Source organism: Medicago truncatula, chromosome 3 (genome assembly GCF_003473485.1).
Source record: "Medicago truncatula cultivar Jemalong A17 chromosome 3, MtrunA17r5.0-ANR, whole genome shotgun sequence".
Lineage (NCBI taxonomy): Eukaryota > Viridiplantae > Streptophyta > Magnoliopsida > Fabales > Fabaceae > Medicago > Medicago truncatula.
In genome coordinates, this window is record NC_053044.1 from 49,524,950 (window position 1) to 49,540,223 (window position 15,274).

General features: G+C 36.0%; 1 protein-coding gene across 1 annotated transcript; it reads right to left on the reverse strand.

Annotated features, from left to right (window-relative positions):
• On the reverse strand, window positions 1-15,274 carry LOC11429831 (kinesin-like protein KIN-4C). Its single transcript, XM_024778317.2, has 27 exons — window positions 14,755-15,274; window positions 14,525-14,671; window positions 14,241-14,393; window positions 13,906-14,150; window positions 13,633-13,772; window positions 13,333-13,457; window positions 12,949-12,985; window positions 12,781-12,872; window positions 12,556-12,672; window positions 12,365-12,478; window positions 12,168-12,251; window positions 11,896-12,079; window positions 11,089-11,189; window positions 10,891-10,989; window positions 10,689-10,802; window positions 10,500-10,616; window positions 10,189-10,269; window positions 9,820-9,891; window positions 9,652-9,745; window positions 9,542-9,567; window positions 9,264-9,349; window positions 8,339-8,410; window positions 7,998-8,225; window positions 7,718-7,862; window positions 7,419-7,511; window positions 6,829-7,293; window positions 1-960 (listed from the first exon to the last, which is right to left on the reverse strand). Exons 1-27 carry the CDS (start codon window positions 14,872-14,874, stop codon window positions 517-519), a joined length of 3,795 nt encoding a protein of 1,264 aa, XP_024634085.1. The 5' UTR covers window positions 14,875-15,274; the 3' UTR covers window positions 1-516.

A 15,274-nucleotide genomic window follows, 5' to 3' on the forward strand; every position in this document is an offset into this window, starting at 1 on the left:
GATTGTAAGCTAAAATTTGACCTATAGAAAAGCACCAACATTAGTACCCACACGCATAGTGGATACCCCGAGAGATTTGAAGAACTATTCATAGCAGTGTGTAAAATTAATTAAATTATATGCAAATATTGAATGATATTCCTTTTGATAAAGAAAACTGGCAGAACACATCTACAAAATAAAGGAATCTATACAAATTTTTCATCTTTATTTACAATGAAAAATATGGCAGCTTAACAGAAAATATAGAGGCTGAGAGTTGATATACCCCAGCTGATTCGAACACGGTTTAAAATACCTAAAGTTGCATCTTCTTCATTTCATCTGACACCTTGAGCACAAAATGGTTAACCAAACGAGTTATAAGAACCCAAAAAAATCAATGCAATTCATCTATGTCCCTGTTTATCTGCTGCAGGCAAAGGAAGATCAATTTTCTAAACATTACACTAACTCCTTGTGGCCTTTTTGGTATATATACAAATGTAGCCGAAAAGGGTAACAAACGGATATTAATCAGCGTCTGTTGTTCTCTTTTTCCTCCTGTGTTCTTTTCTGCCGTGGCCTTCTTCTATCTTCACACACTTCAGGCTCCTTACTGACAGATTCATCAGACTTACCAGCAGCGTTCCTGTCCCAAAATGGCACGCCACCATTCAATGATGGTGCCTTTCGTACAGTCCTTGGTATTTTCACAGGTGAGTCAGGGTCCACAAAGTTACACTCTGCCTTGGGAGCAGAGGCAGCATATTCTGGTTTAGATCTAGGTAATTTTGGTGGTATCTTGAAAGCGACATTTGGTTCATTGCTGCTGCTGCTGCTGTTGTTAAATTGTTTCTTGGGTTTGGGGACATTGGAATTCTCTGATTGCAAGGAAGGTGGTGGTAGATTTGGAACAAGAATTATAGTGGCTTTCTGCAATTTCTTTTTCTTATTACCATGGGCATTATTAGATTTGACCTGCAATCAAAGACAGACATAGTATACGTGTTAGAATAATTAATCAAGTACTTAGTGGAGATATTGAAAAGTTGTGACTATTTAGTTTTAACTCCACTAGTCATTGTATTGATTGAATTGATTAATCTTCCTTATTAATTAGGGGTTAACCAGGAGACTCCTACCTATATAAATGTACACTCTCACCACATAATATGATATAATAAACATATTTTCAGTTCTAATATGGTATCTAGAGCTTCTTGATCCAGAGCCATGTCTACTGCTACGTCTTCTCCTACTCCCTCTGATGCGCAACGCGTAACTGCTGTAGCATCCAAAACCTTCAAACAAGTAGTTTCTGTTAAGCTTGATGATACGAACTACCTTCAATGGAAACAACAAGTCGAAGGTGTTCTTCGCGGAACGAAGATGTTGAAATTTGTGATTTCACCTGAGATTCCAGGTTTATCTCACAGATGCAGCGCGCGAAGCTGGAACGGAGAATCCTGCTTACACTGAATGGGAAGAACAAGATTCATTGCTCTGCACCTGGATTCTTTCAACGATTTCGCCTTCGCTACTTTCGCGATTCGTTCTCCTTTGCCACTCATGGCAGATTTGGGATGAGATCCATAGTTACTGCTTCACGCAGATGAAGACGCGTTCGCGTCAACTTCGATCTGAACTTAGATCCATTACGAAAGGTTCACGCACTGTCGCTGAATTCATTGCTCGAATTCGCGCAAATTCAGAGTCTCTTGCTTCATTTGGAGATCCAGTCTCTCACAGGGACCTAATTGAAGTTGTTCTTGAAGCACTTCCTGAAGAGTTTGACCCTATTGTTGCTAGTGAGAATGCAAAATCTGAGGCTGTTTCTTTAGATGAACTTGAATCTCAGCTTCTCACACAAGAATCTAGAAATGAGAAGTTCAAGAAAGCTGCTATCAGTGAACCTGTTTCAGTTAATCTCACTAAAACTGCAAATTCAGAATCCCAATCTCATGGTCCTAATTCTCAAAACCAAAATTATACTGATGGCACCGGAAACAATCAGTTTCCTAACTCTAACCCTAATTTTGGAGGAAGAAATGGCCAGTTCAGAGGACGTGGTGGCCGTTTTGGTGGTAGATTCAGAGGACGTGGTGGCCGTTTTGGTGGAAGATCCAATGTTCAATGCCAAATATGTTCAAAAATTGGTCATGATGCAAGCTATTGTCACTACCGTTTCTTTGCCCCACAGTATGATTACTACAGTCCCTATGGCTCACCAGGAGGCTATGGTGCACCTCCAAATGTATGGATGCAGAACATGTCACGTCCTCAACATTCTGGACAGTTTCTTAGGCCTCCCACACAGGTTGGGAATCAGAGAGGTCAAGCTCCCCAGGCCTTCTTAATTGGCTCAGATCCACACAATTCATTCAACAATGTTTGGTACCCTGACTCAGGTGCTACTCATCATGTCACCCCTGATGCATCCAACCTCATGGATTCCACGTCTCTTTCAGGTTCTGATCAGGTCCATATTGGAAATGGACAAGGTTTGGCTATTACCTCTGTTGGTTCCTTACAATTTACTTCTCCTTTACATCTTTAAACTACTCTAAAACTGAATAATCTCCTTCTTGTTCCCTCTATAACCAAAAATCTTGTTAGTGTGAGTCAGTTTGCTAAAGATAATAATGTTTACTTTGAGTTTCATCCTAATCATTGTTTTGTTAAATCTCAGGATTCTTCTAAGGTGCTTTTAAGAGGTATTCTAGGACATGATGGTCTCTATCAGTTTGTTCACACCAACTCATTCAAGACCACTGCTCCTGTCTCTCAAAATTCTAGTGTCAACACTGTTTGCAATAAAGTTCCAGCACAAACTGATAATTCTGCCTCTTTTCATTTAGGTCCCTCAACTGGTTTCAATTTCAATAATTTTCAATGTAATAATGTTGAACATTTACCTAGTAGTTCAACATCTAGTTCTACTCAGTCTTTTCCTTCCATGTATGGTATCTGGCATAGCAGACTTAGACATCCTCATCATGAGGTGCTCCAAAGTATTATCAAACTTTGTAATATACAATTACCAAATAAAAGCTTGTCAGATTTTTGTACTGCTTGTTGTCATGGTAAGGTTCATAGACTACCATCTTTTGCATCTCAAATGACATATACTAAACCTCTTGAATTAATTTTCTGTGATCTTTGGGGACCTGCACAAGTCGAATCCTCCTGTGGATATACCTATTTTCATACTTGTGTGGGTGCTTATTCTAGATACACATGGATATATCCTCAGAAACTCAAATCTCACACACTTTCTACATTTCAGAATTTTAAAACCATGATTGAATTGCAGTTAAATCACAAAATTACTTCTGTCCAAACTGATGGAGGTGGTGAGTTTTTACCTTTCACAAAATATCTCAATAGCTTTGGCATCACTCACAGATTCACTTGTCCACACACTCACCATCAAAATGGCTAAGTTGAAAGGAAACATGGACATATTGTTGAAACTGGTCTCACTCTTTTATCTCATGCACAAATGCCATTAAAGTTTTGGGACCATGCCTTTTTAACTGCAACTTACCTTATCAACAGGTTACCTACCTACACCAGTTTTAGCAAATAAATCACCATTTTTCTTACTTCACCTTCAATTTCCAGACCATAAATTTCATTCCTTAAAAGTTTTGGCCGTGCATGTTTTCCCTTTTTGAGACCCTATAACTCTCATAAGTTTGATTTTCATTCAAAGGAGTGTGTTTTCTTGGGATATTCCAATAGTCACAAAGGATATAAATGTTTAGATGCTTCAGGTAGAATTTTTATATCCAAAGATGTTGTGTTTAATGAGGTAAAATTATCTTATCTTGACTTGTTTCCATCTCAGAAAGTGTGTTCTGTTTTACCAGATGGTCCCACTTTATCCACTTTTCTTCCCACTCCTGTCTCAACAACCTTTACTGTAAACTCACCTACTCCCCAAAATTCTCATTCTGAGTCTGTTCCTCACATTGTTAACTCACCTACTCCCCAAAATTCTCATTTTGAGTCCGTTCCTCACATTGTTAACTCACCTACTCCCCAAACTTCTCATTCTGAGTCTGTTCCTACTTCTCCCATGTCAAACACCCCTCATACTCCATCTATTAGTTCTCATCACTCCGAGTCCTCACACAGAAATAATGTGGTCCTAAATCCCACACCCATCACCATTCTATCTCCCTCTGCATCTCAAAATTCCTCACCTGAGTCATCTGCTAGTGTTACTAGCTCTCAGTCTTCTCCTCCTGTTCCTCACAGAATTCATCCTCAAAATCGTCACACAATGAGAACCAGAGGTAAACATGGAATTGTGCAGCCTAGAATTAACCCTACACTCCTTTTGACTCATGTTGAGCCCACTACTTACAAAACTGCTCTTCAGGATCCTAAGTGGCATTTAGCAATGCAAGAAGAATATAATGCTTTACTTCTTAATCAGACATGGTCTCTAGTATCTCTTCCTGCAAACAGACTGGCCATTGGATGTAAATGGGTATTCAGGGTAAAAGAAAATCTAGATGGCACTGTAAACAAGTACAAGGCACGTTTAGTGGCTAAGGGTTTTCATCAACAAGCAGGTTTTGACTACAATGAGACTTTTTCCCTTGTAGTCAAACCTGCTACAGTGAGGACAGTTCTGACACTTGCAGTTACTTATAACTGGACTCTTGAGCAGTTGGATGTGAACAATGCATTCCTAAATGGAGTGCTAACTGAGGAAGTCTACATGGTGCAGCCTCCTGGCTTTGAATCTTCTGACAAGAACCTTGTATGCAAACTACACAAGGCTCTCTATGGGTTAAAACAGGCTCCTAAAGCATGGTTTGAGAGATTGAAATCATCTTTACTTAGCTTTGGGTTCAAGTCAAGCAGATGTGATCCTTCTTTGTTTACTTTGCACACTCAAGCTCACTGCATTTTTATATTGGTTTATGTTGATGATATTATCATCACTGGAAACTCAAAATTGGCTATTCAGAATCTAGTTCATCAGCTCAATTCTGAGTTCTCCCTTAAAGATTTGGGTATGCTAGATTATTTTCTCGGCATAAGAGGTGCATCACTCACCATCTGGCTCTTTACTTCTCTTTCAAACCAAATATATCAAGGACCTTCTTCAGAAAGCTAACATGATTAATGCTAATAGCATGCCCTCACCAATGGCATCTAGTACAAAATTGTCTAAATTTGGTTCAAGTATAGTCTCAGATCCTACATTTTTCAGGTCAATTGTTGGTGCATTGCAATATGCAACCATAACAAGACCTAAAATATCCTACTCTGTGAACAAAGTTTGCCAGTTCTTATCAAATCCCCTTGCAAATTAAGAGTAAAATTCCTCATGTCTATTGTGATAATCTCAGTGCAGTTTCTCTTGCTCACAACCCAGTCCTGCACTCAAGAACCAAGCACATGGAATTGGATATTTTCTTTGTGAGAGAAAATGTTATAAGGAAGGAACTGAATGTCTCGCATGTGCCTGCTCAAGACCAGTGGGCAGATGTCTTGACTAAGCCTCTGTCCACTGCCAGATTCCTTTATCTTAGGGACAAACTGAGGGTTTGTGACACCCTCCGTTTGAAGGGAGACTGTTATAATAATTAATCAAGTAGTTAGTGGAGATATTGAAAAGTTGTGACTATTTAGTTTTAACTCCACTAGTCATTGTATTGATATTATTGATTAATCTTCCTTATTAATTAGGGGTTAACTAGGAGACTCCTACCTATATAAATGTACACTCTCACCACATAATATGATATAATAAACATATTTTCAGTTCTAATAATACGTACAGTCATAGTCACAAATTAGTCCATTGAAACTGCTCTCTTTATTATTTTTATTCTCTTATTTTGTATCTTTAGGGAGAAAAATACTTACATGATCACAAACATAAACAAAAAATGTTTTGGCACAAACACAAATGGAAGATTAAGAGAGAAAATAATTGAATCACGTGACTAATATCTTTCTCATTTATATTTCTCTATTTATGCCCAAACATTTTTTATTTATATTTATGCCCAAGTAAAACTTTCTCCTTTAGGGAACCAATCCTTAAATACAGAATTAGTGATATGCTGCTGACTAATTATTAAAGGGCACAGGTTAGTATTTTCTATTTCTAAATATGAAGTTTTTCTTCTGACCAATATTGAAAGCGAAGTTGGTCATGATATTTTGGAATTTTCGAAGTACTATATTTACAAATTGTTGTTCCTAAAAAAAATATATATATATTCAAATATACATTCACCAGACACCCACTTGTTTGACTAGTTACTCATTAACTTAGTATTTTAATCTAGTTGATTATAAGAAGTAGATGTTGATTTCAAGTACTTCAATTATAATAACGAGAATGAAATGAAAAAGTGAGATGATTAAATCCCAAAGCAAAGATTTTTTTTTTTTAAACAGAAACTAACAAGTGTTGTAAGAGTTTGGTTTTCTAATCAAAATTCAAAAAACAAATTATTGAAAATTATAGTTTTTGAAATAACTGCTAATGCATTGAAATAAAAAGTTTCTAACGTTGATCTCTTAATAAATTCCTTATGGGCGCTAGTACCAAAACCTTGTTTTGACATACTAAGTTACTAACTAGTATCAAAACCTTGTTTTAACATACTAATACATGATGTAAATCCATTTTATAAGAATAAAAATGTTTAATTATACTTTAATCATTTTCAAATTAATACATTATAAATATAATTTGATAAAAAAAATATTCAGATGCATTTAAATGTTAATTTATACTATTAAGCTTTTAAAGTTTAAATAAGAAAAAAGATTTGACTTTTTAGAGGATGATGAGTAATGAGTAACATGCACCTGTGTATTTCCTATGTCAGAGAGAGGTTCTCTGGGGCCTTGATCACTGTTTGCCTCGGCAGGCCTATCAGCTAGTGCTGCCTGAAGTAATTCTGCGCCTTGAGTAGCCAGATGTAATTCAGATTGTCTTGGCTCCAGCGACTCGTCTAAGGTTGATGCTCTGTTAGCACGCTTGTTTGCTAGGCAACTGCAAGAACTCCCACAACTATTCCCCATAGCTTTGTACTCGCATTTTGTTGTCTTGCACGTTGAGCTTTTGCTACAAGAACAACAATTACCTCCAAATCTATTACTCAATTTGTCACTGAAATCTTCGGAATGTCTTCTTTTAGATTCCCCTTTTCCAACCCTTAATTTTCCTGATTCTTTCCACTCATCATCTGTTTCCTCCACATCATAATCATCTGATTCCGTCTCATCAGATATATCCATATCCTCCTGTAGAAGGGTAGACCGGCGGAGTTCCTAAAGGTAAAATAAGTAGCAGTAGTGACTTAAACGATAACTGTATACTCATTACTGCAGAAATAAAAGCCTTTGTAGGCATGTAGCTATAGGCGAGCTACTCAATACTAATATGCGAGATTTACCTGTTTGCGCAAGTCATAATTGTGACCTCCAGCAGTCAAGTCAGAGTATTCTGAATTCGCTGGATGTTCGGAGTATCTTTTCAAAGCTGCACTCTGCCACAAAGTTCAAATGATATGTGAAAAAGTCTTTTAAGAATAAATTTTAAATATTGAGGAATCAAAGTGTTAAATTAGGTAGGAATCAGGATAGTGCTTGAATTCTACTAAGTATGGCTAAACTTGTAGAGAAGGAATATTTGCAAGCCATTTGCATAAAGTTTCATCTGAATGATGCTATATAGGTAAATAAACACACAAACCTGCAATTTCAGCTTATGAGTAAGTTCGGCATTTATCATTTCCAACTGTCGAAGTGAGTAGCTTAGCCTTACTAATTTTTCTTTTAGATCTCTTATTTCCATGTCCTTCTCTCTGCAAATCACTTCTTTATCTCTCAAAGAACATCTGAGATTAAAAAAAGAAAAAGCCAGAGGGTAAAATGTTAGTCATATCATCACAAAGGGAATTTTGATTGCTTCTGTGCTGCATTTAAACTCTAATTTAAATTAGCCAAAACATGACACACAGATAAGTTAATACCTGGAGGAAGATGCTATATCAAACAAATAATTCATCAAATTCTTGGCATCAGCAAGGGACCGAACTTGGGTCCAACGTCCTTTTCCACTGAAAACCCGTTCTGACTCTTCTGCCTCTGACAACTGGGATGCCATAGACACTAGAGTTGCGGAAGAAGTTGAAAGCATGTTTTCAAGGGCAAAAATTCTAGAATTTCTTGCACCAGAAGACATTGATATGGGGCAATCACTACATTAGCAACCAATCAGAGAACTTGTCAAACATAGATTGCTGATGAGATACCCTAAGATTACATTATACAATTATAATTAAAGAAAAAAAGGTGATTCAAAGGCAATCACCTGGTATTATTTTGCCTCATCAACTCTGCTTCTTCCTTTAACTTGGTCATCTCCTCGGCCATTTTAGCCCTCCTAAAGGGAAAAACAATGACTACATGAACTAGTGACATGAGCCTAAATAAAAAACAATATAAATGTCTGCATAAAACATACAGGAACGGTGATTCTCAACAGAGAAATTTTAAGCCTCGCTATAAAACTGTCACACCGGCTAGCCTATAATTACTGGGTATCCATTACTCCACTCAATTATGTTATAGATTTCATTGCAAAAAATTAACCATAATTTCACATGTAGAATAAAGTTGAATAAACTTCACCACATTTACTTGTAAAAAAATATTAAAAGAATCTTGCAGTATCTACGGATTTGAAACAATAACTTCTGGTACGTTAAAAATCACATTTAGCTTCTCTATGAACACTTAACTTACAACAAATTTTTTGCAACTGAAAATATAAACATATTGATTGAAAATTCCTATAAACTACATGCTAATCCAAACTAGAGCTTGCAGTGCTGACTATATCAATCAATAGAAATTGGTATACAAAGGGAATTGAATTCAAGCATTTAAATTGTCTAGAATTTCTATTTACCTCCTCCAAACACACAATTGTTTACTTTTAAGCCAAAAGAATTAATTAACAATAAGTCTAGGTTTTCTCATAACAACCAAATTTGGCATACAAAATACATACAAGGTCGAATAAATCACTATGTCAGACTGGCAAATACATGTTTGATGCCTACTTAAAAAAGATGAATATAACAATATAACCTGGATTTTCAGGTTCTTAATGATATAAAAGGTATAGGATTTCAAACATCCTAGCCTTCAAATTTCAAACTTACACTCATAAATTTAATAAAACACCCACCTACTAACTTTAGAAAATCTTAAAAAGTGCAAAGGGCGCTTACTCTTGGATCTGACGTTCATATTCTGAACGTACTTCATTCACTCGGACAGTGACTTCAAGCTCATGCTCAATTGCCTTGATCAAAGCCTTTCACAGAGAAAAATGTGTGTGATGTAGCAGATACCAAAACAAATACATCCACTCATTATAGTATGCCCAAAACTATGATCCATAGTCTAATCGACATGCCAAGAAGTGAGACAAATAATGTAAACCAATGTTTAATAAACAATTTAAACCCCCTGTACAATTTAAAAATCAATGTAAAGTTTCTAGTACCTGAACTCCAGGACCACTCCCACCTCCTGTGTATAAAAAAATAAATTACCAGTTATTAGTAAGCTCACGAAATATGAAAAAGAAGTACATGACCCAATAGATCTTCTAACCCATAGTTTCACGAGAGGAAGCCCTTCGAGATTCCAGAAGTTCTTTCAGCCTTTTAGTGGCCAATGAAGCTTCTTCTGTTTTCCTTTGCAATACCTGCAATAAACATAATAAAGTGAGATGAACAGCATAAAATAGACCACAGCAGCAAGTGATTTAAATCAACTCACCATCTTTTGTCTCTGATTCAAGGCTAGCAACTTATGCATCTCGTATTCATTCCTTCTTCCTTCTTTCTTAAGCTGGTTATGAATCAAAATATGCATCAGAAGACTGGTTACCATCATTCATAATTAAATTATTTGTTGAAACAACATTAGTTAACAATGTCATCATGCTTCCGTAAAGACTAGAGAGTTATTCACTTGTCCCTCCACTAATAACAGTCAAACTATAGACGAGACCAACATGTAACGGGAAATAGAACTCCAGAAGTAAAAAAAAAAAATTACCCTCTGTATAACCATAGAATGGAATAATAAGGTGATATTGAGATTGTTATTAAACAGGTTACGGGAAATCTTTCCTTGTGCATTTACCTGGAGAACTTCTTTTTCACGGGTAACTTTCCATAACCGAAATTGTTCAGACTCCTGCTTAATCTTCTGCTGAAGTTGAACCTAAAGAAAACAAAACATCAACCATGAGTAAAAACTCAAAAGGATTAAGGAAATAACTGGTACTGCAGTGTCACCACTCGGCAGAGAGAAGTTGTGTATTTGAGCTCCGTAAAATCATGGAAAATTAGCATTGAGAGTTGAGACACGAGAATGACCAATACAAATTGGATCCAAACATGCTATAAAAAAGTTCATCTCTGAAAATACAAAGTGCCACAAGATAATTGCACCTTTTGGGCCTTAATTCTTTGGATTTCATCATGAAGTTGTTTTGTAGCCTCATCACTCTTCTGTTTTTGTTTCAAGAGTTGAGCCTGAGCTTCTTGTTTTCTCTTCAGTTCAGATACCTGAAAAGGAAATAATCAGTTTATCACACTGAGTGGCCATTTAGCGCTAACATATTCCAAATAACGGATCACCTGTCCTTCAAGAGAATTCAACTTTTGAAGGTAGTCTTGCTTTAACTTTTGAGCACCGTCACCAGATGTGGATGAAATATTTGAGAGATTAAACTTAAGACCCTCAATTTCTTTCTAACAACAATATACAGAAGACGTTATTACACTATCTTTAAAAATGTTGAGAACCTTGACATCATCAGATCACAGACCTATTTATTACCTGCAAAACTTTCTTCTCTTGTTCCATCTCAAGGAGTTTCTTTTCATAATGATGCCTGATAACTGAAGTATCAGAATTACTGTACAACTTCATTTCAGCCTTCAACCGAAGAAAAAAAAAGGGAGAAATGTGTCAGAAAGAAAATCATATGCCCACAAAACATGTAATACAGTACAACTAGATAACAACAACTATTACCTCTTTTTGTTCAAGTTTCTCATCCAATTCTTTGAGCTCTTTATCCAACTTTTCTTGAAGAGATGAGTGTTCTTGCTCCTTTTCATCATCTTCTGTATCATCTGTAAATAAATTATAGATATTCGTGAAGGAAAAAAAAAAAGATCCATGGTTATTTAGGATGAAATGCCATTTTACAACCTCGGAAATCATAAATTAAAAAAAAAGTATTAAGAATGTCCAAATGTTTGAACTTTGAAGAGAAGCCTTGATGTAACGGTTGAAATGGTTAGCATGTGACTAGGAGATCACATATTCCAACGGTGAGATTAGTCTCTTGAAAATACAAGAGATAAGAATGCCTACAGTAGACCACAATGAGTTAGACACTTCCCTAAACCCAACATAGTAGCAGTTTTCTGACACCAAGTTACCGTTTTATAGGAGTTTCAATTGTTGCAGCAGTATCTTTAAGAACCCATGAAGTCATATTAAGTATTTAATAGCTGGACCTTTTTCAGCCAAACAAATAAGTAAAGAGAAATATCTTTAGCATCAGCCACAGGCTGATATAATACTCAATGACAAGTTATGACTATCTCCCTTCAAAAAAAAAAAGTTATGACTATCTCAAAATCACCTTTTCTCATATCAATTTTATACCTTCTTCCCTTTTTGTCTCTCTTCCTTTGGCATCACAATTCCAACTTTTTCTACATTTCCTTTTTATCTTGTTTTAACCCAATATTGTTCTCAGACTATTTTTTTCCTTGATAAAAGATCACAGTGCCGCACTACTTCAATAAATCAAATTTTCCAATGTATTACCTGTTAAGTCCATAGCTTTGGCATGACAATCAGAGGAAAACTCATTTAACCCATATCCATCGTCATCATAATCAGCACAATCAACAAAATGGCTAGAACTCATGGATTTCGGAGTTTTCAAACGTAGCAATTCCCTTTCCAGAACTTGGACCTTTGAGACATAAGATTTCACTAGATCATAATCCTAAAAATCGGTTCAGACCACGTTTCAGTTATGCATCCATTTCTGAAAATTGTTGCCACGCATTAACAAGGACTTAATGCAGTCAAACCTGATTTGAATTTGAGTCAACCTCATCCCATGATTTACCGTTTCGAACTGATTCTATTTTCAGAATAAGCTTGTCTCTTTCAACCTAAAAATATTTCCAATACCTTAAGTGAGAGCCAATCACTTCAAATAAAAAACACAAGGAACTCAGTAATTATTATAGCTGAGGAGGAAAAACATAAAGAATCAAAATAAGACCTGGGCATCGAGAGCACGTTGTACTAAACTCTCGGAAGTTACTTGCTGCCTTTTAAGCTCCTGTTTTAGTTCTGCATTACTTGCTTCGAGTAAGGATATTTTGTGTTTAAGAATCTGAAAAATTGAAGAAAAAATCGAAAAACATTAGAAACATATGAGCACTTCTGAAGCTTTCTAAAATAAGGATGTACCTGAATCTCCTCAAATGGTCCACTTGTATCGCCTCTGTAAAATAAAACCTCAGCTTGCAACTGTTCAATTTGATTCCGCATTGTCTGCACTTCAGCAGCCGCTGGATCACGATTAATCTGAAACATGAAAACTCCAAATTGTAAAAAAAAATAATAATAAAAAAAAAAAAAATACAAGCGGCCCTGCACAGAAGAGTGAGATTACAAAGTGAATACAACACTTACAGTCGCCTTGTTCTGAATGTTGCGAGCACGGTTTGAGTATTTTAAAGTGTTCAATGTCTCTTCAGCATTTGAGTCAGCAGGACTAACACATGCTGTAACATACCCAACAAGTAAGAAAAGACATTTAATGATAGAAAGTACCAAAATGTCACAACTTTCTCGTTATACCTATCATCACTGTTTTGCTGTTTCCTCCAAGAGAATCCTACATATACATCATCCAAGTACATGTCATGATAAGAAATTAATTCATGTGGTAGATATTTTACACTGAATACTATATAATTAAAGCTTTTCAGTAACATGTGGCAATAATACTTCTACCCATATTGGATTTGTTTTAATGGTTTTTATATGTCAAACTGAATGATGAAGGCACACTCCAACAATGCATGAAAGCATGAGTTAAATTTAACATGTAAGATGTGCTTCTATTTTCCATTATATCTTACATTATTTTAAATTGTTAAAAGAATTATCCATATAGTGGCTAATACAAGCTATTGAGTATAAGCATACAACTTCTGCTACTTAAACAAAATATTCACATACCTGCAAAAGTCGTGTTAATTTGCTATCCCGGTATGGCACATGACCTCCTTCTTTTCGCTTTTTTTCATCTCCCAAAGCACTAATTACATTTCCAAGAGCCAGTAAACCCTTGTTGATATGAATTCCTAATCCATGAATAATTGATTATTAAATAACAGAGAACTTATCACCTAAAAAGAACATAGCTAGCAGTCTAGCACCAAAAAGGGAATTATTAATGATTAAACTTTCAAAATTTATATTTTAACAATTCTATTCTTAACCTTATATTTATGTTGTATCATTAATAAAGAGAAATACCTTCTTTTAAACGCATGCCATCTGCACCAGTTCGTTTTGCACGTTCAGAACCAGCTAGGTCCACTAAATGAAATTTGGCACATAAGATATCATCGCCCTTCTTTTGCTCCATAGTGATTGTGAATATAGCATGTGAGCGGCTAGTTAAAACATGTAAACCAAACAGATAACATACTATAAATTACTATTCTGTCAATGTGTTTCAGTAAGTCAGTATAAAAAAAATATAGCAACAAATTCGGAAAGTCGGGATTTATTTGTATAACATTTTACCTTGATTGACTATTCATGTTAGTACTCCCTGTGGCACGTGACAATGAACCAGTTGAGAGATATGATGCCATTTCTTCTTTTGTCTTAACTTCGGGTTCGGCCACACCAGCAAGCGTTATTCCTCCATTTGTTGTTTCTCTGATTTGTATTGGAACTCTGTTGGGCAGAGTGATCTTTGCAGTAGATGCTATGTCTCCTCTAGAATAATTGGGATCAAGCAAATCATAAACCTCTTCCTTGAATATCTGTCATTTTTTTAGCAGCTCGAGTCTTATAATTTTGATCTTAACTAATGATTACCGAAAAATTCATTAACCAATCACAATGCTGCTCACCTCAATAAATGAAACTCGAATCAAAAACTCTGTAGAGTTTTCCATACTCTTAACTCTTTTGAATATGGTTTCCATGACCTTCGGTATAATTCCACCACTACTTCCCGCTCCGTTATAATCGGTGCCCATAGTGTATGTTTTGCCAGAACCGGTCTTACAAAATGAGGGGAAAATGCTCAATTACAATTCACACGTAGAATAAATATATAGCATAAGTTTCTCAAATAAGTTTTTCGCAATCATAAGGCTTACGTAACAAAAAATCCAAGAAATGAAAATTATACCTGACCATAAGCGAGAACCGTGGCATTATATCCATTGAAAAGTGCATCAACGAGCGGTGCTACACAATCATCGTAAATAGTAGATGAAGGTTGTCCCGTGCTACCATACACATAATCATACGTAAAGGAATGAGATCCAATTTGCACCTATCAAACACGACAATGCAACAATTCAATCATAATGAATCTTAAAATTCAAAATCAACAAATAAAATTGAAACATGTAGCACCTGAGGTTCGCCAGGAACAACAGAAATGCAATCTGTGCAACCAAGGAGAAGTTCGGACGTGATCAGAGGCCGAATGTTGACGGCAACTCGCACGCTCTGTGTGGAATCTGTGTTCTCCATTTCAAGCTAACATGGAAAACCTAAACCCCGAATTGAATGCAAAAATCAATGCAGCATTGGATTGATCATAGATTTTGGAGCTGGTGAAGTTGTGGATTGTATAAAACAGGTAGAAATTGTGGGAGCTGATGAACGTTGAAGATGGAAGAGAATGGAAAATTTGCGTTGGAGAATGAAATGAAAGGGGTTTACGTTTTTGGAGTAACGGATATTTGAAATGAGAACGTGTGAGGTTTGTATTCAACTGCATGGGAGAAAAAGGCGCTTCGGTGCAATTCAAATACGGTATATCATCATCATCACGCGCGTCGCACGTGTTATTCGGAATATGTCCCTTTTGTCCAATTCAGTGGTGCCTCTTGAGGAAGGTGAATAGAAACTTGTTGAGGTTGAAAAAGAA